General features: G+C 43.3%; 1 protein-coding gene and 1 long non-coding RNA gene across 2 annotated transcripts in view; one reads left to right on the forward strand and one right to left on the reverse strand.

Annotated features, from left to right (window-relative positions):
• The window catches only part of PITPNC1 (phosphatidylinositol transfer protein cytoplasmic 1), a 321,334-nt gene that overhangs the window by 291,964 nt on the left and 5,054 nt on the right, over window positions 1–24,316 (forward strand). Inside the window, exons 7-8 of the mRNA XM_064369485.1 lie at window positions 2,866–3,021; window positions 8,055–8,118. Of these exons, the coding sequence (XP_064225555.1) occupies window positions 2,866–3,021; window positions 8,055–8,118 (220 nt within the window). The remainder of the gene's footprint in view (window positions 1–2,865; window positions 3,022–8,054; window positions 8,119–24,316) is intronic.
• The window catches only part of LOC135271687 (uncharacterized), a 38,026-nt gene continuing 21,440 nt past the window's right edge, over window positions 7,731–24,316 (reverse strand). Inside the window, exons 2-3 of the long non-coding RNA XR_010339823.1 lie at window positions 21,517–21,615; window positions 7,731–8,199 (exon numbers count right to left, since the gene is read on the reverse strand). This is a non-coding gene — a long non-coding RNA (uncharacterized LOC135271687). The remainder of the gene's footprint in view (window positions 8,200–21,516; window positions 21,616–24,316) is intronic.

Raw genomic sequence — 24,316 nt, forward strand, 5'->3', positions numbered from 1 at the left:
AGGAGGCCGCCCTGGCAGCAGAGTGGGGAATGGTGGATGGAGAGATTGAGAAGAGGCAGAGGAAAGCGTTCACCCTCTACTCTGATGAAGGCCTGGCATCTGCCTGGCATGGAACTTGGCCCTGGAGTGCACTGTTTTGTTTTGTTTTTCTTTCAAGATGGAGTCTCGCTCTGTCACCCAGGCTGGAGTGCAGTGGCGCGATCTCAGCTCACTACAACCTCCACCTCCTGGGTTCAAGCGATTCTTCTGCCTCAGCCTCGGAGTAGCTGGGATTATAGGCAAGCGCCACCATGCCTGGCTAATTTTTGTATTTTTAGTAGAGACAGGATTTCACCATCTTGGCCAGGCTGGTCTTGAACTCCTGACCTCATGGTCCACCCGCCTCAGCCGCCCAAAGTATTGGAATTACAGGCGTGAGCCACTGCGCCGGGCCAACGGAGTACACTGTTTTTTAGGGGAGCTACAGTTAGGAAGTGGTCACCATAGCAAAAAGGTCCTAAAGGAGGAGGCAGATGTGTAAGGGAAGTCAAGGGCAGCCTGAAAGCCCTCTTCAGAGGCCAGTGCCAGATGGCCTCCGTGGAGCCACAGCCAGACCTGAGAGTGTAAGCCTGTCTTTATTTGTAAGTAGCTGCTTTTACCTGCCAAGCCCACCCATGAGACACAGTCCGATCCGAATTAAAAGGGCCAGGGCTATCCCAGCCAATTTGGTTTTGTGTCTCATCCTATCTGCTTCTCTATGCAGGACCCCCAACTGCCAGGTTTCTCCTGGGAGGGGAGATGCTCATTTTCTGCTTTACCCTGTAGACTCAGCTTTGTGTCGTGAGATTCTTTCCCTTCCTGGGGTCCTGCATCCCTGTGAACAGAACCAGGACCAGCCCCAGACCCACAACTGGACAGCAGGCCCTAACGCAGCTGCACGTCTTTATAATAATGAAAATTGGCTGCGCCAGTGACTCACGTCTGATTCTAGCACCCTGGGAGGCCGAGGCAGGCAGATTGCTTAAGCCTAGAGAATTTGAGACTAGCATGAGCAACATGGCAAGACCCCATCTTAAAAAAATCCAAAAATTAGCCGGGCATGGCAGTGTGCACCTGTAGTCCCAGCTACTTGGGAAGCTGAGGTTGGAGGATTACTTGAGCCTGGGAGGTCAAGGTTGCAATGAGCCATGATCATGCCACTGCACTCCGGCCTGGGTGACAGAGCAAGATCTTATCTCAGAAAAAAAAGTAATGAAAATTAGCTCATGCATACATGTTTAAACATAATTACTGGCTTTTATATACTTACATGTTCTTTCTAAGGTATCTCTGAAAAAAACAATCTAATGAAATAATCAGCAACTGATTGGCTCATGGCAATCATTAGACAAATATTAGATGATTAAACTTTTTTTTTTTAGGTGGAGTCTTGCTCTGTTGCCAGGCTGGAGTGCAATGGCTAAATCTTGGCTCACTGCAACCTCCGCCTCCCAGTTCAAGCGATTCTTCCGCCTCAGCCTCCCGAGTAGCTGGGATGACAAGCGCGTGCCACCACACCCGGCTAATTTTTTGTATTTTTTTAGTAGAGATGGGGTTTCACCATGTTGGCCGGGATGGTTTCAGTCTCTTGACCTCATGATCTGCCCACCTCAGCCTCCCAAAGTGCTGCGATTACAGGCGTGATCACCGCGCCCAGCAAACATTTTTTTTAAAGCTCTTGCTGGGCACGGTGGCTCACTCTTGTAATCCCAGCACTTTGGGAGGCCAAGGCAGGTGGATCACTTTCATTCAGGAGTTCGAGACCAGCATGGCCAACATGGCAAAACCCCGTCTCTACTAAAAATACAAAAATTAGCTAGGCATGGTGGCAGGTGTCTATAATCCCAGCTACTCAGGAGGCTGAGGCAGGAGAATCACTTGAACCCAGGAGGCAGAGGTTGGGGTGAGCTGAGATCAAGCCACTGCACTCCAGCCTGGGTGACAGAGCGAGACTCAGTCTCAAAAACAACAACAACAACAACAACAAACCCTTTTCCTGTCTTTTTCATTCTTGTAATGGAAGCATAACACAAATCTTAAATGCAAAACTCAGTGAATGTGTGCACGTTACATCCAGATCAACAAACATATAAGCATCCCAGAAATTTCCTTCATGTCCCTTTGCACCAAACCCCTCCTCCCCAAAGAGATTACTGCTTGTCTTTTATCACCATATGTTAATGTTTTGCTTGTTTTTGAACTTCAATTTGAATCATACAATGTGTATCCTGTTGCATTTGGCCACTTCTACTTATAGCATCAGTGAGAGTTGTACATGCTTTTGCGTGCATCTGCCATTTGTTCTTTTTCATTGCTGTGTAGTATTCCATTGGACACCTAGATGACAATGTATCTATCTGGTTTCTTGGTGATGAACATTTGGACTGTTTCCAGTTTTTGCCTACTGTATTTAATGCTGTTGTGAGGCCAGACATGGTGGTTCACACCTGTAATCCCAATACTCTGGGAGGCCAAGGTGGGAGGATCACTTGAGGTGAGAAGTTGGAGACCAGCCTGGGCAACATACTCAGACCCATCTCTACAAAGAAAGAAAAGAAAAAACTGAGACACAGTATAATTCACCCTTTTAAATAAATGTGCAAATCAGTGGTTTTTAGTATGTGTACAAGGTTCTGCAACTATCACCACTGTCTAATACCAGAACATTTCATCACTCCAAGAGGAAATGTTATATCCATCCGTAATCATTCTACGTCCCTTCCTTTCCTCAACCATTGTCAACTACTAATCTACTTTCTGTCTCTATGTATTTAATACTTATTCCTGACATTTACTATCAATGGTCAAACTTTTAATATGTCAATTTCCTTGATTTTTTTTTTCTAGGATCCTAAGCACTTCAAGTCAGAGAAGACAGGACGGGGACAGTTGAGGGAAGGCTGGAGAGACAGTCATCAGCCCATCATGTGCTCCTATAAGCTGGTGACTGTGAAGTTTGAGGTCTGGGGGCTTCAGACCAGAGTGGAACAATTTGTACACAAGGTGAGAGGTCCAATAGCAGTTTCTGGGCTATGGACAAGGTAACTGTCTATATTGCCAAGTTGGAGTGCATGATACACACGAGATACACAAGTACTACTCCAACATCCAGTCACTGCATCTCAAAAACACTGTTTGAGCCAGTCGCAGTGGCTCACACCTGTAATCCCAGCACTTTGGGAGGCCAAGGCGGGTGGATAACTTGAGGCCGAGAGTTCGAGACCAGCCTGGCAAATGTGATGAAACCCCGTCTCTACTAAAAATACAAAACATTAGCTGGGCATGGTGGTGGGTGCCTGTAACCCAGCTACTCAGGAGGCTGAGAAAAGAGAATTGCTTGAACCTGGGAGGCAGAGGTTGCAGTGAGCCGAGATCACGCCATTTCACTCTAGCCTGGGCGATAAGAGAGAAATTCTGTCTCAAAAAAATAAAAAAGGGCTTACCTGTGAACACAGCCCGTAAAGTTAATTGCCACTCAAAAGATCTGCAAATGTAGGCACGTAAAGCGGAAGATGCCCCAGAGACAGAACAAGAAATCCCAATAGTCCCATTGGACAGTATACCTCAGCATTTCTGCTCCTTTAATAACTCTGTTACCAAAGTGGCCAGGCGCGGTGGCTCATGCCTATAATCCCAGCCCTCTGGAAGGCTGAGGTGGGGGGATCACTTAAGGTCAGGTCAGGAGTTCAAGGCCAGCCTGGCCAACATGGTGAAACCCTGTCTTTATTAAAAATACAAAAAAATTAACCAGGCATGATGGCACGTGCCTGTAATCCCAGCTACTCAGGAGGCTGAGGCAGGAGAATTGCTCAAACCTGGGAGGCGAAGGTTGTAGTGAGCCGAGATTGTGCAACTGCACTCCAGCCTGGGTGACAGAGCAAGACTCCATCTCAAAAATAATAATAATACACACCTGTAATCCCAGCACTTTGGGAGGCCGAGGCAGGCAGATCACGAGGTCAAGAGATCGAGACCATCCTGGCCAACATGGTGAAACCCTGTCTCTACCTAAAATACGAAAATTAGCTGGGCATAGTGGCACGCGCCTGTAGTCCCAGCTACTCGGGAGGCTGAGGCAGGAGAATTGCTTGAACCCAGGAAGTGGAGGTTGCAGTGAGCCAAGGTCGTGCCACTGCACTCCAGCCTGGCGCCTGGTAACGGAGCAAGACTCTGTCTCAAATAATAATAGGCCGGGAGTGGTGGCTCACGCCTGTAATCCCAGCACTTTGGGAGGCCGAGGCGGGTGGATCACGAGGTCAAGAGATCGAGACCATCCTGGTCAACACGGTGAAACTCCGTCTCTACTAAAAATACAAAAAATTAGCTGGGCATGGTGGCGCGTGCCTGTAATCCCAGCTACTCAGGAGGCTGAGGCAGGAGAATTGCCTGAACCCAGGAGGCGGAGGTTGCAGTGAGCCAAGATCGCGCCATTGCACTCCAGCCTGGGTAACAAGAGCGAAACTCCGTCTCAAAAATAATAATAATAATAATAATAATAATAATAATAATGTTACCAAAGAATTGTTAACAGCCTCAGGATGTAGATTTCAATTGTGTACCCACTATGGCTAAACATGCTAATTTTGTAGCAGAAACCCACTTGGTGACGATTTTTATTTTCTCAGGGTTTCTAACATGACTCTGTCCCTCATGGGAGAAAAAAATGGGAACTGCAGTGTTGAGCATTGCCCTTTGTAACTGCTCTCATTTTCAAAAGAATAAATACTACCCAAATTGTCTCTACATTCCAGATAGGCTGGTTATCTGTTTGTTTTTCCACTCTAAAACTGATAAAGAGTAGCTTTCCAAAATTATTTTGGAGTCACTGGAATTTAACCTTAATGCACTGAGCTTTTCATTACTTAGAGGGATTTGTGTATTGAGATTGAGGGCCAATTGACAATAAAAAGTTTAATTCTGGAATTTAGATCCAAGAACTAAATTGCCAGTCTCTTGAACCCTTATAACTCAGGCTCACAGCAATGGCAGACTCTGGCACAAACTTGAGAGCCTGGGTGTCTTCTTCAACAGAGAAGTATGCCGCTCCTCTCCTGTGCTCCAGAACCTATTCGGACAGCCAGGAGCCAGAATGAAATGTGATACGTAGAAATCAAGCTGCAGGATCTCCTGTTTTCCTTCTCTGTCCTGATTATTGCCCAGGAAGTCAGTTGCGGCTCCCAAAGTAAATGTTTTCCAGCCTCAGCTCTGTGTCTGTCTAAGGCAGTATCTTCCTTGGTTTCCCACAGCATCCCTTTTTGTGTGTGGCTTTTTAGCGTAAAAAGACCTCCTCTTACTAGGGCCACTATCATAGTGCTTTTTTGTTTTGGTTTGGTTTTTTCAGACGGAGTCTCAATCTGTCGCCAAGGCTGGAGTGCCGTGATGCGATCTCAGCTCATTGTAACCTCTGCCTCCCAGGTTCAAGCAGTTTTTGTGCCTCAACCTCCTGAGTAGCCAAGGCACAGGTGTGCACCACCACACCTGGCTAATTTTTGTATTATTAGTAGAGATGGGGTTTCACCATGTTAGCCAGACTGGTCTCGAACTCCTGACCTCAGGTGATCCGCCCACCTTGGCCTCTCAAAGTGCTGGTATTACAGGCGTGAGCCACTGCATCTGGCCTCATAGTGTGCTTTATATCTACTCACAAAGTATATTTATCAAAGCCAGAGGTGTCTGTTAAAAAGAGAATAATACAAAAGAAAAATAAGGCTGCGTGAGGTTCACACCTGTAATCCTAGCACTTTGGAAAGCTGAGGCAGGCAGATCACTTGAGGTCAGGAGAGATCAGCCTGGCCAACACGGTGAAACCCGATCACTACTAAAAATACAAAAATTAGTCGGGCATGGTGGTAGGCACCTATAGTCCCAGCTGAATCACTTCAACCCGGGAGGCAGAGGTTGCAGTGAGCCAAGGTCACGCTACTGCACTCCAGCCTGGGTGACAGAGCAAGACTCCATCTCCAAAAAATAATAATAATTAAAATTTTAATGGGTATATTTAGATTGCCCCAGGGCCCACTGTGTTTCTTTTCTCACAGATGACTCAGGCTAGTTTTGAGAATCTATTTCTTGAAAATACCTGTGAGATTGATGCCTTGCCCTTTCCAAATATAATGAAATGTTATCGACAATCCAGAAACACACCTGCTCTGGCACGTGAGTCGCTAATGAGTATCTGCGGCTAGCATTTGCATGGGTTGAAGGTGCCAGGGATGCCTTTCTCTGAACACCTTTGTTTTTTTAAGAATCTATTCACAGTTAAGGGGGAAAAAATGTTGGAACGCGAGCCATTAGCACGTTATTGAATTCTTGTTTCCAGTCGACAGCTGTGTTGTGCTTCGTGTAATAGGGTACATTTACTGATGCCTCAATGCTGTTCTTTTGATTTCCATGAATTTGACACACTCAGCACTCAAGTGTGTATGGCTGCGTGTTGTTTCTTGTACTCATTATGTGTTTCCTACTTCCAAGTCATAAAAGCCTCACTAGATATCCAGGGGCCTGGAGTAACAAACACTTCATTATAAATGCTTTCCTCGTTTCTGCAAATTCACCGAATTAAAATCCTCCATTTATTGAAACATGCTTGAACCTTCCACGGAGGTTTTTGACAATCACTGGATTTGTTTGGCAGGAAGAAAGGAATGTTGGAGGGAGACTGAGTATCCAAGAAATGTAAAAAGACATATTTACACAGGATGGAAATTAATACCATGAACTAAAACACATGAACAGTAACACACACACATACACACACACACACGCAAATGGTATATGTTATTTTCTTTAGCCTTCTATTGCCATTATGTGTTACCATAAGAAACAATTTCATTTCTTTTGTCTCCAGTCAAGCTTATCATTCCATTATGTTCTATTCTACTTCAGGTCTCTTTTTTTATTATTCCAATGATAGTTAAAATAAACTGCCTTTTTTCCCCTCCTTCTATTACATGAAAGTCAAACCTAAAAGGATATTTACTTACCTTGTATCTCACACCTTCATTTATTTTTGTTTAAAAACTGAATCAATATTTATTTTTTAAATAATTTTTGTGGGTACATAGTAGGTGTATATATTTAGGGGGTACATGAGATATTTTCATAAGGCATGCAATGTGAAATAAGCGCAGTGTGAGGAATGGGATATCATCCGCTCCAGCATTTATCCTTTATGTTACCATCCAATTATACTCTACATTATTTTTAAATGTACAACTAAAAAATTGAATGAGGCTGGGTGAGGTGGCTCACATCTATAATCTCAGCACTTCAGGAGGCTGAGGCAGGTGAATTGCTTGAGGCCAGGAGTTCGAGACCAGCCTGGACAACATGGCAAAACCTTGTCTGTTCTAAAAATACAAAAATTAACCAGACATGGTGGTGCGCACCTGTGGTCCCAGCTACTCGGGAGGCTGAGGCACAAGAATCGCTTAAACCTAAGAGGCGGAGGTTGCAATGAGTTGCGATTGCTCCACTATCCTTCAGCCTGGGGGACAGAGCAAGACTCTGTCTCAAAAAAAAATAATCATAATATTTAGGATATGTCATCAGAGAAGAGGGAGTGTTAAGTTCTCTTTACTTAGAAGGGACTTGCTGCCTAGAAAAGTGTTCTAGATTTCCAACATGTATGACCTCCTGGCACCAGTGAGACACACCTTCCCACAGATGAAAAATAGATGTTGTTTTAGTTACAGATAAATGGAGAGAAAAACTTCAAGGTAATTAACCTAGAGATTTATTTGTATCACTGCTGTGTGACTGCCAAGTATTTGTCATTAGTTTGTACAAACACCCAGCCCTACTCTCAAATAAGACAAGGAGATGAATATACTGCAAGTGTACGTACAGCCTGGGAAGGGCCGGAGGTGCGCGAGCACTATAGGACCTACAGGCAGCCTGTAATTGTCATCACCTGTGGACAGAGGGATTGAGAAACTCTGTAATCACCAAGATTCCCAGAATTGGTAACAACCCTGTCTTCCAGGTAGTTTTCATCAAAGATTCTATTATTTCAATCTCCTTCTTTTACTTTTTAGGTGGTCCGAGACATTCTGCTGATTGGACATAGACAGGCTTTTGCATGGGTTGATGAGTGGTATGGTAAGTCAATTTCTCCGAATTAACTTGTAGAACAACTTCATGTTGACTTGGGCTTTCTGGCCATTTGGCTTCAACAGCTACCTAGAAGGACAGCAACAAAGGCGAGGCCACTGCTTCCTGTGTTGGAAATAGCACTGTCTGCCAGGCATAATGAAGATGTAATTATAGAAGCCTGGTCTAAAATAACCACAGAATTATTGACTAAGTAGGAACCTCAAGATGTTTGATGCTTACATAGTTGATACGCATGGCTCCATCATTCTCTGTTAGATGGGTTTCAAACCCATCCTAATTTATCCCTAACTTCAAGATCAAAGCTCTCTGAAGCATCCTGTCAAGTAAAAGCAGTCCTTTGATTCAGAGAACACTTGAAACCATCCTTCACCAAATATATACAGGTTCTGCAAGAATTCGAGGGCAGACAGAGGCATAGGTGCCCCGTTCATCCTAATTGAAACTATTGTTCTGGCTTTTCTTTTGAGATCGAGTTTCACTCTTGTTGCCCAGGCTGGAGTGCAATGGTGCGATCTTGGCTCCCTGCAACCTCCACCTCCTAGGTCCAAGTGATTCTCCTGCCTCAGCCTCCCAAGTAGCTAGGATTACATGCATGGCCACCACACCTGGCTAATTTTGTATTTTTAGTAGAGACGGGGGTCTCTCCATGTTAGTCAGGCTGGTCTTAAACTCCCAAGCTCAGGTGATCCTCCCACCTCAGCCTCCCAAAGTACTGGGATTACAGGCATGAGCCACCGTACCTGGCCTGTTCTGGCTTTTTTGTTCATGATCTGGGAAGAGTTAAACAAGTTCTACGCATTTCCAACAAATGAAAACAAGGTTAGCTTCATCCATGATGGATGGACCATTCTTCCCAGGTCCTCAGCAGTCTTGTCTTGTCCACATAAATTTTCTGCACTCCCAGAATCAGTCCTCAGATGGCTGCCGTCCTTGGCTATAAATAGAAAGGAACACGCCCCACTGGTGACTTAGGTTAGATCTGATTTTCAGGTCGATTGTCTAATGAAATGCCCTCCTCCTTGGCCTTTTCCTAAGTCACATTAAATTTGTTCTGAGTATAACCTAGATTGCATTTTGGTCCTTTTCTGTCATTGTTCCACCAACTCCCTCCCTTTCCTTAGCAGAAGGTACCAAAGTAAAAGGACACGTTGGATGGAAGGGGCAAGACAGTGATTATTATTAATATTGTTAGCTATTTCTGAGCCACATTTAAAAGGCATGGTTCTATAAACTATGGGCTTTTCTTTTCTTTTTTTTTTGTTTCCTTTTGCAGTTTTCCCAGATCTGCACCTCTGAAGAGCAAATGCACCTTCCTGGGTTTGTCCAAATGCAGATCATTTACCCTCTGTTATCACACATCCGCAGAACGCTGCGCTCATGCCGCAAAAGCACTGGCTTGCCACATTGTCATGAAGTCTCCCAGAGACCTGTCTATTTCTAGTTGTCTTTTGTGAGGCAGGCAGGAGAGTCTCCTGTGATTACTTCCTCTGGGCCTTAAATAAATCTTTCTGATTGTTTTTTTCTGGGGAGCTTTTCTTCGATTCTCAGAGGAAGCACAGACCCCAAAAAAGGATAAGAACTTCTGGTCTCTCCCAACTTGTGCTCCTCAGAGCTCATGGTTTCCTTGCTACCAACACCAAGGGAATATCAGAAGGATATTTAAAGACTTATAGGTAAGGCCGGGCACCATGGCTCACTCCTGTAATCCCAGCACTTTGGGAGGCCGAGTTGGGTGAAATCACCTGAGGTCAGGAGTTCAAGACCAGCCTCGCCAACATGGTAAAACCCCATCTCTACTAAAAATATTAAAAAATTAGCTGGTGTGCTGGCACATGCCTATAATCCCAGCTACTCGGGAGGCTGAGGCAGGGGAATCGCTTGAACCCAGGAGGCTGACGTTGCAGTGAGCCGAGATCATGCCATTGCACTTCAGCTTGGGCAACAAGAGCAAAACTCCCTCTCAAAAAAAAAAAAAAAGAATCATAGGTGCAAACTGATTAGAAGTTTAGCAAAAGGAGAGGCACCTGAAGGGCCACAAATCTACTACTTTGAAAACCAACAGACAGGGCACTCTCTGTTGCCAGAATGCCAAACAAGACTGAAGACTTTTCAGCTAAAAGAATAGCCAGGCTCTGATCAAGAAGACATAGTAAGGGCCGGGCACGGTGGCTCAAGCCTGTAATCCCAGCACTTTGGGAGGCCAAGGCGGGTGGATCACGAGGTCAAGAGATCGAGACCATCCTGGTAAACATGGTGAAACACCGTCTCTACTAATACAAAAAATTAGCTGGGCATGGTGGCGCGTGCCTGTAATCGCAGCTACTCAGGAGGCTGAGGCAGGAGAATTGCCTGAACCCAGGAGGTGGAGGTTGCGGTGAGCCGAGATCGCGCCATTGCACTCCAGCCTGGGTAACAAGAGCGAAACTCCATCTCAAAAAAAAAAAAAAAAAAAAAAAAAGAAGACAGAGTAGTAAAGAGGCTTCGATTAGAGGAAAGATACAGGAAGAGAACCCAGTATGGGTGGGTATCTAGTAAATGAAAGGCCAGGAAGGGGATGGGGCCTGACTTTTCCATCTCAGCTGATCCTAGGGCAAGGAAAAGACTTAGGATCTTCTAATAAAAATTGAAAAAAAAATTATTCCAGGCATGGTAGCCTGTAATCCCAGCACTTTGGGAGGCCTAAGGTGGAGAACCACTTGAGCCCAGGAATTTGAGAACAGCATGGGCAACATAGCAAGACCTCATCTCTACAAAATAAATAAATAACATTAGCCAGGTGCATGTCTATAGTCTTAGCCATTCAGGAGACTGAGGTGAAAAGATCACTTGAGCCCAGGAGCTGGAGGCTGCAGTGAGCTATGATCGCACCACTATGCTCTAGCTTCGGTGACCAAGCAAGACCACATCTCTTAAGAAAAAGAAAGAAAGAATTCTCAGATTATAATGGGAGCCCAAAGCTAGAATAATGTATCAAAGGAGACAGGAGATCTCCACGAGAACATTTATTTACTTAGGATGAGTGAAGTGGAGGCATTTAACAACTAAGGAGTCTATTGTGCAAAAAGCCTTTTCCTCATCTGAGCACAAAACAGTGTGGGCTTAGTGAATGTGGATCATTAGGAAGCCTTGCACTCCCCATAGCGGGTCTCCTCCTGCATACACTGACACAACCCCAACCAAAACAAGCCGCCTTTTCACTCAGCAAGGGTCTGAGAACTATACCATTAATTTCATGTAAGCTACTGCAAGCATCAGCACCCACAGCTGAGCTGCTGACCAGGGGAACAGTGGCTCCTTCATCACACAGATGCAGACACTGAGTGAATCAAATGAATGGAAATGGCTCCTGCCCACAGAGTGCCTTCTCAGTCCTGTATTCAAAGTAATTCTGGGAACTGTGTGCCACTGGTACCCAGGCTAAGCGCCCACCAGCATTACCTTTCCACTCCATTTTGGGGTACCTGAAGTGGCTTATTTTCATTTGATCTGGACAGGCTCAGTGAGGCTCTCAGTAAACATGGAAAAGGTCCAAAATAAATCCTTGCCTGTAGCTAGAGCTTCTAGCACTGGTTCTCAAAGTAAGGTCCCTGGACCGGCAACATCACCATCCCTTGGGTGCTTGTTAGAAATGCAGATTCTCAGGCCCCACCCCAAACCTACTGACTCAGAAACTCTGAGGGTCTAGCCCAGCAATTGTTTTAACAAACCCTCCAGATGGTTGTGTTGCTGGCTCAAGTTTGAAAACTACTGGCTTATAGCATGGGCTGTAAACCAGACTAGGACATTGGGCTGTAAGGACAGCTTAATTCATTCAATCCAAATAGGTTAACTAGAGAATCATAGCTGTCTACAGGATCACCCACACTCCAGTCTGGGCAACAAAGCAAGTCTTTGTCTCGAAAAAAACAAAAACTAAATAAAAAGATGATTGCAGGAACCCAAATTCTTACAACTCTGATTCCTTGTGAGAATTAGAAAAAATCTCACCTTTAGACAGATGAATTAGAAAAAGATGCCCCTTCTGGGCAGACTCAGCAGGTGCTCTGGACTTGGGGCTGAATTTTAGCCCCATTGGCCCCCTGTGCTGTGTGTTCATACAGTGCACAAACTGTACACGCTGACGCATGAGCAGCCCTAGATGTCTTTCTCTCTAATTAGACTCACCACCTCCAGTGCTTAATTAAGAGTCAAGAAAAAAAGGACATTGTTGAGGGTAGTGATCATTTGTCAGCCAAGGATTAATTTTGTATCTCTTGTGAGTTTCAGCATTTGGCCGTCATGAAACTGTTTCCCTAAAGAGATTTTATTCTGCTCATGTTCATTGTAAAGTGTAACCATTTCAATGTTGGAGGAGTTGAGTGTGTCTTTCAAAGCCCTGATTGGTCTTTATCCACGAGCCCTGGGTCTCTCTGCATGACTAGAACACTAATCAGAGAAATAACAACAACATATTTCAGGAGATGGGGTGAGAGGGAAGGTGGATAAAAATAGGCAGCCCAGCCTCACAGAGGCATGGTTTTGCTTTACAAATCTGACAGTGTTTTGAGAAAGGAACACAGACCATTGCCAGAGGGAGCCTGTGATTGAGTTGAACCTCACGAATGTCTTTGAAAACCTGACTCTAACCAAAAAGTATGAGGGAGGGTGAGTTCTGGCCGGCGTAGATGACACTGCCTCATGAAAGTGACTTAGAAATCAGCCTGGAGTCCCTAGAGCAGGTCTAACAATGAGTGAAGCAAGCTTAAGGTGGAGAAATAAGCCTGCGAGGGGTTGCATTAGCTGTTTGAGTTCACCAAGCCAACATTTTCCAGTGCAACATTTTGTGTGTATATGTGCTTATATTTGTTTAGCTGGGGAGAGAATCTATAACTTTCCATCAGATTTTCAGAGGAACCTGTGAACCCTTCCCCTGCCTACTTCCTGCTCCCAATTAAAAACTACAGGGAAAAAAAATCACAACTATAAGGCCAGGCACGTTGGCTCACGCCTGTAATCCCACCACTTTGGGAGGCCAACGCAGGCAGATCACCTGAGGTCAGGAGTTCAAGACCAGCCTGGTCAACATAGTGAAACTCCATCTCTACTGAAAATACAAAAATTAGCCAGGCATGGTGGTAGACACCTGTAGCCCCAGCTACTCAGGAGGCTGAGGCAGGAGAATCACTTGAACCCAGGAGGCAGAGGTTGCAGTGAGCTGAGATTGTGCCATTGCACTCCAACCTGGGCGACAAGAGTGAAACTGCATCTCCAAAAAAAGAAAAATCACAACTATAGATTACAGTTCTAAATCTTACTGGTCTCAATTATGTGGAAAAGGTACACAACATACCTTGAGGATTGGCTATTTTCACTACAAAAAAATGGAGTCACCCTAAGCTTTTTGAAAGAAGCATGTATTGAATTTATAATCATTTAAAAAGGTTTAAAAAATGGCGTTTTTCAAAGGATGGGCACCATTTTGCTGGAGCCAAATGAGTGTCCATTCTTATTTACGATTTTTGGAGCCTCCCTGACTCAACTACTTGTTCAAGACTTTGATTTTGACTTAGAACGATGTAAAAGCGACTTCTGTTTTGGTGAAGGAGCCTGAAAGCGAAGGGAAATGTTTGTAGAGGGAAATAAAGTATGATGTGCCATTGCACAGGTCATTGAGTTAGAACATAAGACTCCCCTTTTTAAAATTTTTGCTGCAACTGCGTGGTACAATGAAGGAAAATTCACGCTTGCAGATGCTTTGTTCAGGGGCATTTGTAGTTTTCATGTATGTTCAACTGACCTCCATCCTAAAGGCCTTCCAGACATATGATCTTGCCTCCACTTCCTGTGAAATCAACCTCCTTTCTTTAAAAATACAATGATTGAAAGAAAATTGCCACCATAAACGAAGCTAAAAGACTAGGGAAAACATTTGCAGCATATGTAGTCAACGGGAATACAATCTATAATATATAAAGAGGTCCTACACATTGAAAAATTGACTAAGTATGGTAGTGCACACCTGTACACTTTGGGAGGCCAAGGTAGGAGGATCACTTGAGCCCAGGAGTTTGAGACCAGCCCTGGCAACATAAGGAGGCTCCATCTCTACAAAAAATTTAAAAATTCGCTGGACATGATGGTGCGCCTGTAGTCCCAGCTGCTTGGGAGGCTGAGGTGGAAGGATCACTTGAGTCTGGGATGTCAAGGCTACAGTGAATCGTGGCCACACCACTGCACTCCAGCCTAGGTGACAGAGTGAAAGCCTATCTCAAAAAAAAAAGAAAAAAAAAATCCAATAACTCAATAGGAAAATGGTAAAGGACATGAATAAGTAAATCATAGAAGAAGAAATGCAAACGGCCAATAAACTTACCACTAATCACAAGAAATGTAATGAGAAAAACAAGAAGCTAGGACGTTTGCCTGTCTGATAGCAAAAACGTAAGAGTGATTGTATCCAGTTTTCAATATAAAATTATAATCTGATTTAATAAAACATACCATAGAAATGATAAGCACAAACCTATAACCCAGCCAATCCACTTCCAGAATTTTATTCTGGAATACACATGAGGCCAGGGACAGTGGTTACACTGATAATCCCAGCACTTTGGGAGGCCAAGGTGGGCAGATCACTTGAGGCCAGGAATTCGAGACCAGCCTGGCCAAAATGGAGAAACCCCGTCTCTACTAAAAATACAAAAAAGCTAGCTGGGCCTGGAGGCACGTGCCTGTAATCCCAGCTACTCAGGAGGGTGAGGCAGGAGAATCGCTTGAACCCGGAGGCAGAGGTAGCAGTGAGCTGAGATGGCGCCACTGCACTCTAGCCTGGGAAACAGAATGAGACTCTGTCTCAAAAACGAAAAAAAGAGGCCTGGCGCTGTGGCTCACACCTGTAATCCTAGCACTTTGGGAGGCTGAGGCAGGTGGATCACCTGAGGTCAGGAGTTCGTGACCAGCCTGGCCAACATGGTGAAACTGTCTCTACTAAAAATACAAAAAATTAGCCAGGCGTGGTGGCAGGCACCTGTAATCCCAGCTACTTGGGAGGTAGGGGCAGGAGAATTGCTTGAACCCTGGAGGCAGAGGTTGTAGTGAGCCAAGATCACACCATTGCACTCCAGCCTGGGCTACAAGAGTGAAACTCTGTCTCAAAAAGAAAAGAAAAGAAAAAGAAATATAAATGTGCTCATGAATACATGTACAACATTTACAAAGCTATTCTGTGTGGTGGTGTTCATAAAAGCTAAAAATTAGTCTCAGTGTAAATGTTTATTAACAGGATTATCAATTAACAAATCCCCGGAGAACAGAGCCTCTCTGCCAAAGTGGAACTGATGGTTGAGGAGGAGATTTTGGCCTCAGCCCAGTCACTGGTAGAGGAGAGCGTTCTACTCAGGCCCCACTCAGTATAACCTCACATCCTGAGATAGGATTCTGGGATCTGTTCTCGCCTCACCTGAAAGAGAGCAAGAAAGAGAAGGAAAGAAACAGCCTCTCCAGAGGGCAAGGAAAGGAAACATCCCACTGGAATACAATAAGCAGGGCATTTGTAGCCCCAGAAATACTTCCCAGGGCTGCTTAACCTCTGATAGCAAAGTCTCAAGGATATTAGGATGCACTTTCTTTATCAGAAGAAATACTCTACCAGTTCCAATATTCTCTTAAATTAGGCAATTATCCCTGTATTGCTGGCTTAAGGAGTCTTTATGTAGGAAACCTTATTTAGGAAGAGTAAATTATGACCTTTCACAATCTATAAGTTAAGGGCTGATTGTTTACCAATGTATTTGCAGAGTAATTGACATAGGCTTCCTTTAATTAAGAGTTTGATACATATAAGCATTTGTTTGCTAGAAGCAAAGAAGTCTGAACCTAAATTGTTAGAAGTCACTCTGATCGTTGAAAATCAATCAGTAATGAACATGAATCATCATTACTGTATACCCTGTCATTGGGCACATGTAATTGAATTTCCTAAAACATTGATTTCTATATAGATTTTGAGGTCACATATGTTGCAAAAGCTGGACAGTGCATTTCACCAGCTAACCTGAACAGGAGCATTTTCACTTGATAAGGATTTCCATAAATTACTGAGAAATACTGAAAATATTTACATCATGTTCATACACATTTATAGTCTGTAAGGATATTTCAGGATTTAGACAAACATATTTTGCTTCAGCACAGCAGGGACCGAATTATCACCATCTTTTAGAGAGCAACTCTGCTCGGAATGTTCATTCCTATGTGGCCAAATTGGGAGATTTTCTTTTATAGAATTTTCTGAAATTTAGTTTTTTAACTCTTTGTTTAAAAAAATAATAAAGGAGGGCTGGGCACGTTGGTGGCTCACACCTGTAATCCCAGCACTTTGGGAGGCCAAGGCAGGCAGATCACTTGAGGTCAGGAGTTCGAAACCAGCCTGACCAACATGGTGACACCCCATCTCTACTGAAAATACATAAATTGGCCAGGCATGGTGACGCACACCAGTAATCCCAGCTACTCGGGAGGCTCCAGAGGGAGAATCCCTTGAACCCAGGAGGCGGAGTTTGCAGTGAGCTGAGATGGTACCAGTGCACTCCAGCCTGGGCAACAGAGTGACACTCTGTCTTAAAAAACAACAACAACAACAGAGGATTATGTTTCAGAAATTCTGGAAAGTGTATCTTTTCCTTAACAATTCCAAATTGATGGTATCCATCTCATAATCATCCAAAGTAATCGTTTTTTGTTTGTTTGTTTGTTTTTGAGACAGTCTTGCTCTGTCACTCAGGCTGGAGTGCTGTGGCATGATCTTAGCTCACTGCAGCTTCCGCCTCCTGAGTTCAAGCAATTCTCGTGCCTCAGCCTCCCCAGTAGCCAGGGTTACAGAGGTGTGCCACCACGCCTGGCTAATTTTCCTATTTTTAGTAAAATAGGGTTTCAGCATGTTGGCCAGGCTGGTCTCTTAACTCCTGGCCCCAAGTGATCCGCCCACCTCGACCTCTTAGCACTGTAATCTCAAAGTGCTGAGATTACAGGCATGAGCCACCGTGCCCAGCCCAAAATAATATATTTTTAAATAATGTTTTTTTCTTTTACACAAGCAATGCATATATGATGTAGAAATCTTCAAAAATGTCCATAAGCAAAAAGAAGGAAATGAAAATTACCTGTAATTATTTTTTTTTTTTGAGACAGAGTGTCACTCTGTCACCCAGGCTGGAGTGCAGTGGCACAATCTCAGCTCACTGCAACCTCCACCTCCCAGGGTCAAGCAATTTTCCTGCCTCAGCCTCCCGAGTAGCTGAGGTGACAGGCACACGCCACCATGCCCAACTAATTTTTGTAGAAAATTACCTGTAATTCTAACTCTTCAAAATAATCACTTTTAACATGTTGAAATATATCCTTTCAGTGTTTTTTTTTAAATGTAGATAATGGTTTTCTGACTAAATTAATTTCATGTTCTATGTACAGTTTTTTTTAACCTCCTATTTTTTATTTAACAATAGATCAAGGATATCTCTCTAGTATTAACTATTCTTCTACCTAATTTGTAATGATTGCATAGTGCTATCAGTCCCCTGGGTTGTTTTCAATTTTTCATTATTATGAATAAGGCAGAAATGAAAATCTTTGTTGTTAAACCCTTTTTCACATCCATAAAATGGATACATCTTTGAAAGTCCATAGTCACCAAGTTTAAGCCCCTATCTTGACATTGAGCTAATTAAAGATAAAGGATGATTTCTGTTGGGATTCACTAGAACAAAAAAAGCTATAACTCCTTGGCTTTTGTTTCCCAAATTACTGTCATGCCTGTTGGGGTGGCGGGGGGGCAGCCCTAATGACATATATAGAGAGAAACTTCTTTAGATTTTCAACTCATAGCTAAAAATGATCGTCTAGCATTTATTTCAGATATATTTGTGTTTAAGAAATGTTGATAAGCAGCCATTGAAAGCAAAGTGATTGTACTGAAAGAATGTATTGTGATTATTAACTAAGATGCATTCGTTCTCATCATAAAGCAGCATGGTTACCTCAATTTTCTAAAAGAAAAGCATGCTCCTTGCTTGGCCAAGCTGCTGCTTAGCATTCTTGATACTTACATTGCTTATGGACCACATTTTTGATTGAGGATTTCCAGGTATACCTGGGAATCATCTGCTGCATAAAATAGTCCAGGTCTGGATTCAGAGGCACACACCATCTTGGTCCCAGACTGCAGTGAATTAAATCATAAACTCCTGGCAAGTGTGCCCTTTGGAAATGAAGAGAACCTCACATGACCCATGGATTGATATAAAAAGACACCAAACCACATGATGCAGAAAATACTTGAGGAGAAATTCCAGCTGTGAATGCCCACTCTAAATCCCCACTAAGCCAATTAGTGGTCAGGGCGGCAGAGTAAGCCCTGTTCAGCATACCGTCATCGGTAAAGAGGCATGAAGTTGAGTTCTGCCAAGAAAGTAACAGAGGAATGCCTACCTGGGAATATTGCCGATAAAATGTAAAATAACCGAGCAGTGGGGTAGGGGTGGTGGATGAAATGCCAGAAGTATTTAAATTGTCATTTTTATGTATTTCACATACTGAAGATGGATGAGTTCCTCATTTAAGTTTTTGTTTTGTTTTGTTTTTGAGACGGGGTCTCGCTCCGTCGCCCAGGCTGGAGTGCAGTGGTGTGATCTTGGCTCACTGCAACCTGTGCCTCCCGGGTTCTAGTGATTCTCCTGCCTCAGCCTCCTGTGTAGCTGGGATTACAGGTGCCCACCACCACACCCAGCTAATTTTTGTGTTTTTAGTAGAGACGGGGTTTCACCATGTTGACCAGGCTGGTCTCGAACTCCTGACTTCAACTGATTCACCTGCCTCGGCTTCCCAAAGTGCTGGGATTGCACGCATGAGCCACCACGCCTGGCCTTAAAATCGTTATCAGTTGGGTTAAGACAGGGTTTCTCAACTTTGGTACTATTGACATTTTGGACCAGATAATTTTTTGTTGGGGGCTGGGGGTCCTGTGCATTGAAGGATGCTCCACAGTGTCCCTGGCCTCTGCACACTGGATCCCAGTAGCACCCCTTCCCTAGTTCTAACAACCAGAAATGTCACAAAATTGTCCCCCGTTGAGAACCACTGGACTTAGAGATCATTATCCTGAAAAATTGCAGACTTGGGCCAAAAATCATGTCATGTGCCATTTTATTTTTAGATCAGTGTGGGTGGAAGTAGTGCCAGCCATCTTCAAACTGTTAGGCTAGACTGGAAGTTCAGTATAGACCTGCACTCTCTGACGCCATGCATCCTGTGCAAATTTACATCTGTGGGCAAATTGCACCAAATCTCAATGGTAGCAGTGAATATCACTGCCTTGCCTTCTACATCCTGCCTCCTATAACAGCAATGAAAGTGTCCTTTATGTTGTCGAATGCATTGATTTAAACAATCTCTAAATCTATTTTGAAAACTATATGGAAGGTAAGTATTAAACCAAGCAAAACTGAGCCTCTGTCCTCAATGGGATCTTCTAAAAATGCTTTAGGAGATCTCAGGCTATGGCACTGCCACATGCTAATACCTTCTACCCACCTAGCTCACTTTACAAGAATCACCCCTAAACAATTTCCACTCTTCTCTGTTCTGAGACTATTTTGACTTAACTTCCTTGCCCTCACTCCCACTTTGGTTGGTTTAGCTAACTTTATGACTTACTCATCATAAAGTTAGATAAGTCTCTGCTTTTTTAAACCTCTTTGGTTACTGCTAAGCTGCCATCTTTCCCTAAAGTCTCCCCATTGAAAGTTTGCCTTTAATAACGGAAGTTGCCAACGTCTTGACCTCTTTCAGATATGACAATGGATGATGTTCGAGAATACGAGAAAAACATGCATGAACAAACCAACATAAAAGTTTGCAATCAGCATTCCTCCCCTGTGGATGACATAGAGAGTCATACCCAAACAAGTGTACGTAGAATTTTTAAAACATGTTGCCCACCCTTTCACAAATGCCCGTGTAAACTGATCTTGGAAATACTGCAAATCCCCAGTTCCCAACCTTCCACAGAAACATGTCGTCACCCAGAGCCTGTTGCTGCAGAACCGGAGCTGGATCTAAATTGGGCAGTGTCACCTCTCTCTGCCAGACATTTCGATCCTTTAAAGTTGCTTGACGTGGAGGTTATTTCGGTCATAAGACCAAGAACATGGAGAGTGGAAACATTTTTGTGGGACTAGTAAAACGGTCTACACCATAAAAGAGCAGAGGAGTGAAAACGGATGTCATATGTAAACTAGAATAACATGTCAGTAACTTTTAAAAACATAGCTAACACTCACTTATTCATTCAGGGGAGGGCTTCTGGCTCATCAGCTATTTTAGGTTTCTTTACATTTGCTTTGAAAAGCTTTCTGTGGCTCTTTATAGCTGTTTTACCCAATCAGTTCCTTTTTACTTAGGATAATCTCAAGATGGGCTGCAGTCTGTGCAGACACACAGTGTGAGCAGCGAAGGGGTGTGAGCTGGGGATGTGCTTAGCTGATCCCTGGGACTTAGGATAAGCCTCAGAGACCCTCAGTTATTTCATTGCACACTGGAAATTGAGAGCTGACTGTATCTTGTACGCCAGCATTTTAAGTATCATAATCTCTCAATTATTCATGCTAATGAAGGGGAGATAGAGATAACAAAGAAAAGTGTAATCATCAGATCATTTCTTTGCATCAAATCGTTTCTCTTCAGTGAGCTGTGATCTCTTTGGGTTCCACCTTGAGTCCTCGTGTCCATTAGCCCAGTCTTCAGAATAATACATAGTAGGTATTTAAAAAAAAAAAAAATCAGTGCTGTAGTTCTAGGAAATTTAGACTTGGCTTTTGTCATAAATGGATCTTTAGAATTGTGGAGACCTTCTGATTGCATTTTGGAAATTTTTAGTGACATTTTTAGAGCATGTCTTTGGAATGTGCCCTGCAAGGCTCATGCACTGCAGTTGGTTGCATGTGATTTGCCCTTGAGGTTTCGAGGGCCCTAACTCTCCTCCCGTTTTGCATGCAGTGATTGGATTTGCAGGAACCTGTTAGAACAAGAGGTGTTTCCTGTTTACGCACAGACCAATTCCAGTAGGACTTCCCTCCCCCTAGAAGTTCTCTTTAAGGAAACTCTTCTTGAATTTCGATCACTTTCAATTACCTTTTCTTTTAGAAATGTTGGACCCCTGTTCCCCCTCAACCGCTCTGAAAGTCATTCACTATAAATATGACCAGACAAACAAAGGAAGCCACAGGAAAAGAGGGGACACCAGATGTCTCAAGCCTTATCTAAGTCCTGAAGGCTCACAGCTTAAGGCCCTTTGCTTGGCTTTCTTTCAGTTTTACTGTGATTATGACTTTATAATTAATGTCCACTTACTATGTGGAAGGTGATAACGCGGTTCTCCCCCCTGGGAAAGCCCATGTAATACCTGGCCGCACCTCAGCACTATTGCCGTGACTTCAGGGTGAAAGATGCCTGCCTCCTGAGAAGTCACACAAAGTGGTTATTTTGAATGCTATGACAGTTCCATTATCCTTTGGAATTCCATTAAATTGGAGCTCATTTAGTTTGCCGTAGTCTTTCTCCTGTATCATAATGAAAAACAGTGAAAATCAGGAGGTGGTTATTTGTCACAAATAGAAACGGCATGGGTGCTAAATGGATTTTAGATCATCAACCCGTGCAGGGACAAATTAGATTGAAATTAGGCAAAATTAACATCCATGAACACAGCAGTAAGGAAATAAGTCTCCTTTTCAATTGAGCAGGTTCAAAGCCTTCAAGGAAGGGAACTTCTAGTGGAAAATCAAAATTCTGTGGTTTAGATTATTTCTGCCCTCTGCTGGCTATGTGGAGTACAGCAATGTATTCAGCCACTTGATTAAGAAAGTATGCTTTTTCAAAGATAATACCCATTTATCATAGCAAAAACAGCATACTCTGATTCACTAAAATTTTTCTCAGTCTAAACTTTACTGTTAAATAAATGCCTCTTTTATATAATCTTAATGTCACTTCTTGGCTCATTTAATAGTCTTCATGTTTTTAAAAATTGGTAAGTTTACAGGTACAATTTTTCTTGATGTATTCTGAATTTTATGTCTTATTCACACAGTCAAAATGATTTATTTCCTTTGTAAAAACTTTCCCTTTCAAAAAATTTAATAATTCTTCCCAGGAAATCCTCTTAAGGATTTCATTTTGTGAAAAATACTCTGGTTTACTCAGATGTTATAAGACCTAAGGATTAGGCCTGGCACGGTGGCTCGCGCCTGTAATCCCAGCACTCTGAGAGGCCAAGGTGGGCAGATTACCTGAGGTCAGGAGTTTGAGACCAGCCTGGCCAACATGGTGAAACCCCATCCCTACTAATAATACAAAAATTAGCCGGGCGTGGTGGCAGACGCCTGTAATTCCAGCTACTCAGGAAGCTGAGGCAGGAGAATCGCTTGAACCCGGGAGGCAGAGTTGCAGTGGGCTGGGATCACGCCATTGCACTCCAGCCTGAGTGACAAGAGCGAAACTCTGTTTCCAAAAAAAAAAAAAAAGGCCTAAGGATTAATACTGTGTTATGACTATTCATCACATACTCAGTATTTACAAAGTGGCTATATTGTTTCGTGCTGGTTATTCGTGCAGTATTATCATTATAATGAAGTTTCAACTGCTAAGTACATGGCAGTGGGCAAGAAAGAATGAAAAATGGGTCTCTGGGAGGCCAAAATAGGCAAAGAAAATCTACGGGTAGTAGATTTCATTTTTCTCAAGGATAAGCCTTGAGCCTTGACTCAGTCTTTAATAAGCCCAGTTACCTGTTTTCCCTGTTCCCAGGAAATAAAAATGGCAAAGGATATCAGGGATAGCCAGAGTAACCAAAATTAATTATAATAGTAATAATAAAGTTCCCGAGTGTGAGAGAAGAGCTATCAAGCCATAAAGAGCAAATAAATCCTGAGAAAGAACTAAGGAACTGTATTTTTGCACAGTGATATATTTTCAACATATTATATCTAGTATATATAATACATTAAACACATTAGGGAAAGATTTACATTTTTTAAATACTGTTTTTACTTTCTCACTTAATAAGAACGTTTCATTGGGCAACATGGGAAAACCTACATTATCCGACATTATTAACAGTGGTCCTCACTATTAAACGATCCTCTCTTTTCGTTCTCTATTCTTTTTAAGTTTCCTTAAGAAATGGTTTTATTTTCTCAGCTTTGGAATGATTAGCAGGGTGTGGTGATATTGTTGATTTATGTGTTTTTGAAGCTGAATTTATTAAAACACAACCTCTGAACCTTCTTAGGATCGATACACAGTCAGGAAAACAGAAACAATAGCATCTCTGTGGCCCCTCAGAATAAAAACATATGTGTATTGATTAAGAAGATAGCATGTTGGCCCAAGTACAGTGGCTCATGTCTGTAATCCCAGCACTTTGGGAGGCCTAAGCAGGTGAATCACTTGAGCTGAGGAGTTTGAGAGCAGCCTAGGCAACATAGCGAGACCCTGTCTCTACAGAAAATACAAAAAATTAAACCAGGCATTGTGGCATACACCTGTGGTTTCAGCCTCATGGGGGCCTAAGGCAGGAGGATCGCTCAAGCCCAGGAGGTCAACACTGCAGTGAGTCATTATCGCACCACGGCACTCCAGCCTGGGTGACGAAGTGAGATCCTGTCTCAGAAAAAAAAAAAAAAAGAAGACAGTATATTGAAAAATCCTAGGGCCGGGCGCGGTGGCTCAAGCCTGTAATCCCAGCACTTTGGGAGGCCTAGGCGGGTGGATCACGAGGTCAAGAGATCGAGACCATCCCAGTCAACATGGTGAAACCCCGTCTCTACTAAAAATACAAAAAATTAGCTGGGCATGGTGGCGCGTGCCTGTAATCCCAGCTACTCAGGAGGCTGAGGCAGGAGAATTGCCTGAACCCAGGAGGCGGAGGTTGCGGTGAGCCAAGATCGCGCCATTGCACTCCAGCCTGGGTAACAAGAGCGAAACTCCGTCTCAAAAAAAAAAAAAGAAAAAGAAAAATCCTGATGATTTACCCCCTTACCCTATAAAGGTATGCTTATTCTTTCACGATCTAAAGTTGACAATAATGTGTATTATTTCAGGGTCTTCAATTGTTTCGATTGCCCTCTCCTTATGGAAAAGATGACCAGTT

This window comes from Aotus nancymaae, unplaced genomic scaffold, assembly GCF_030222135.1.
Source record: "Aotus nancymaae isolate 86718 unplaced genomic scaffold, 86718_ANA_hifiasm-v0.15.2.pri h1tg000089l, whole genome shotgun sequence".
Taxonomy (NCBI): domain Eukaryota; kingdom Metazoa; phylum Chordata; class Mammalia; order Primates; family Aotidae; genus Aotus; species Aotus nancymaae.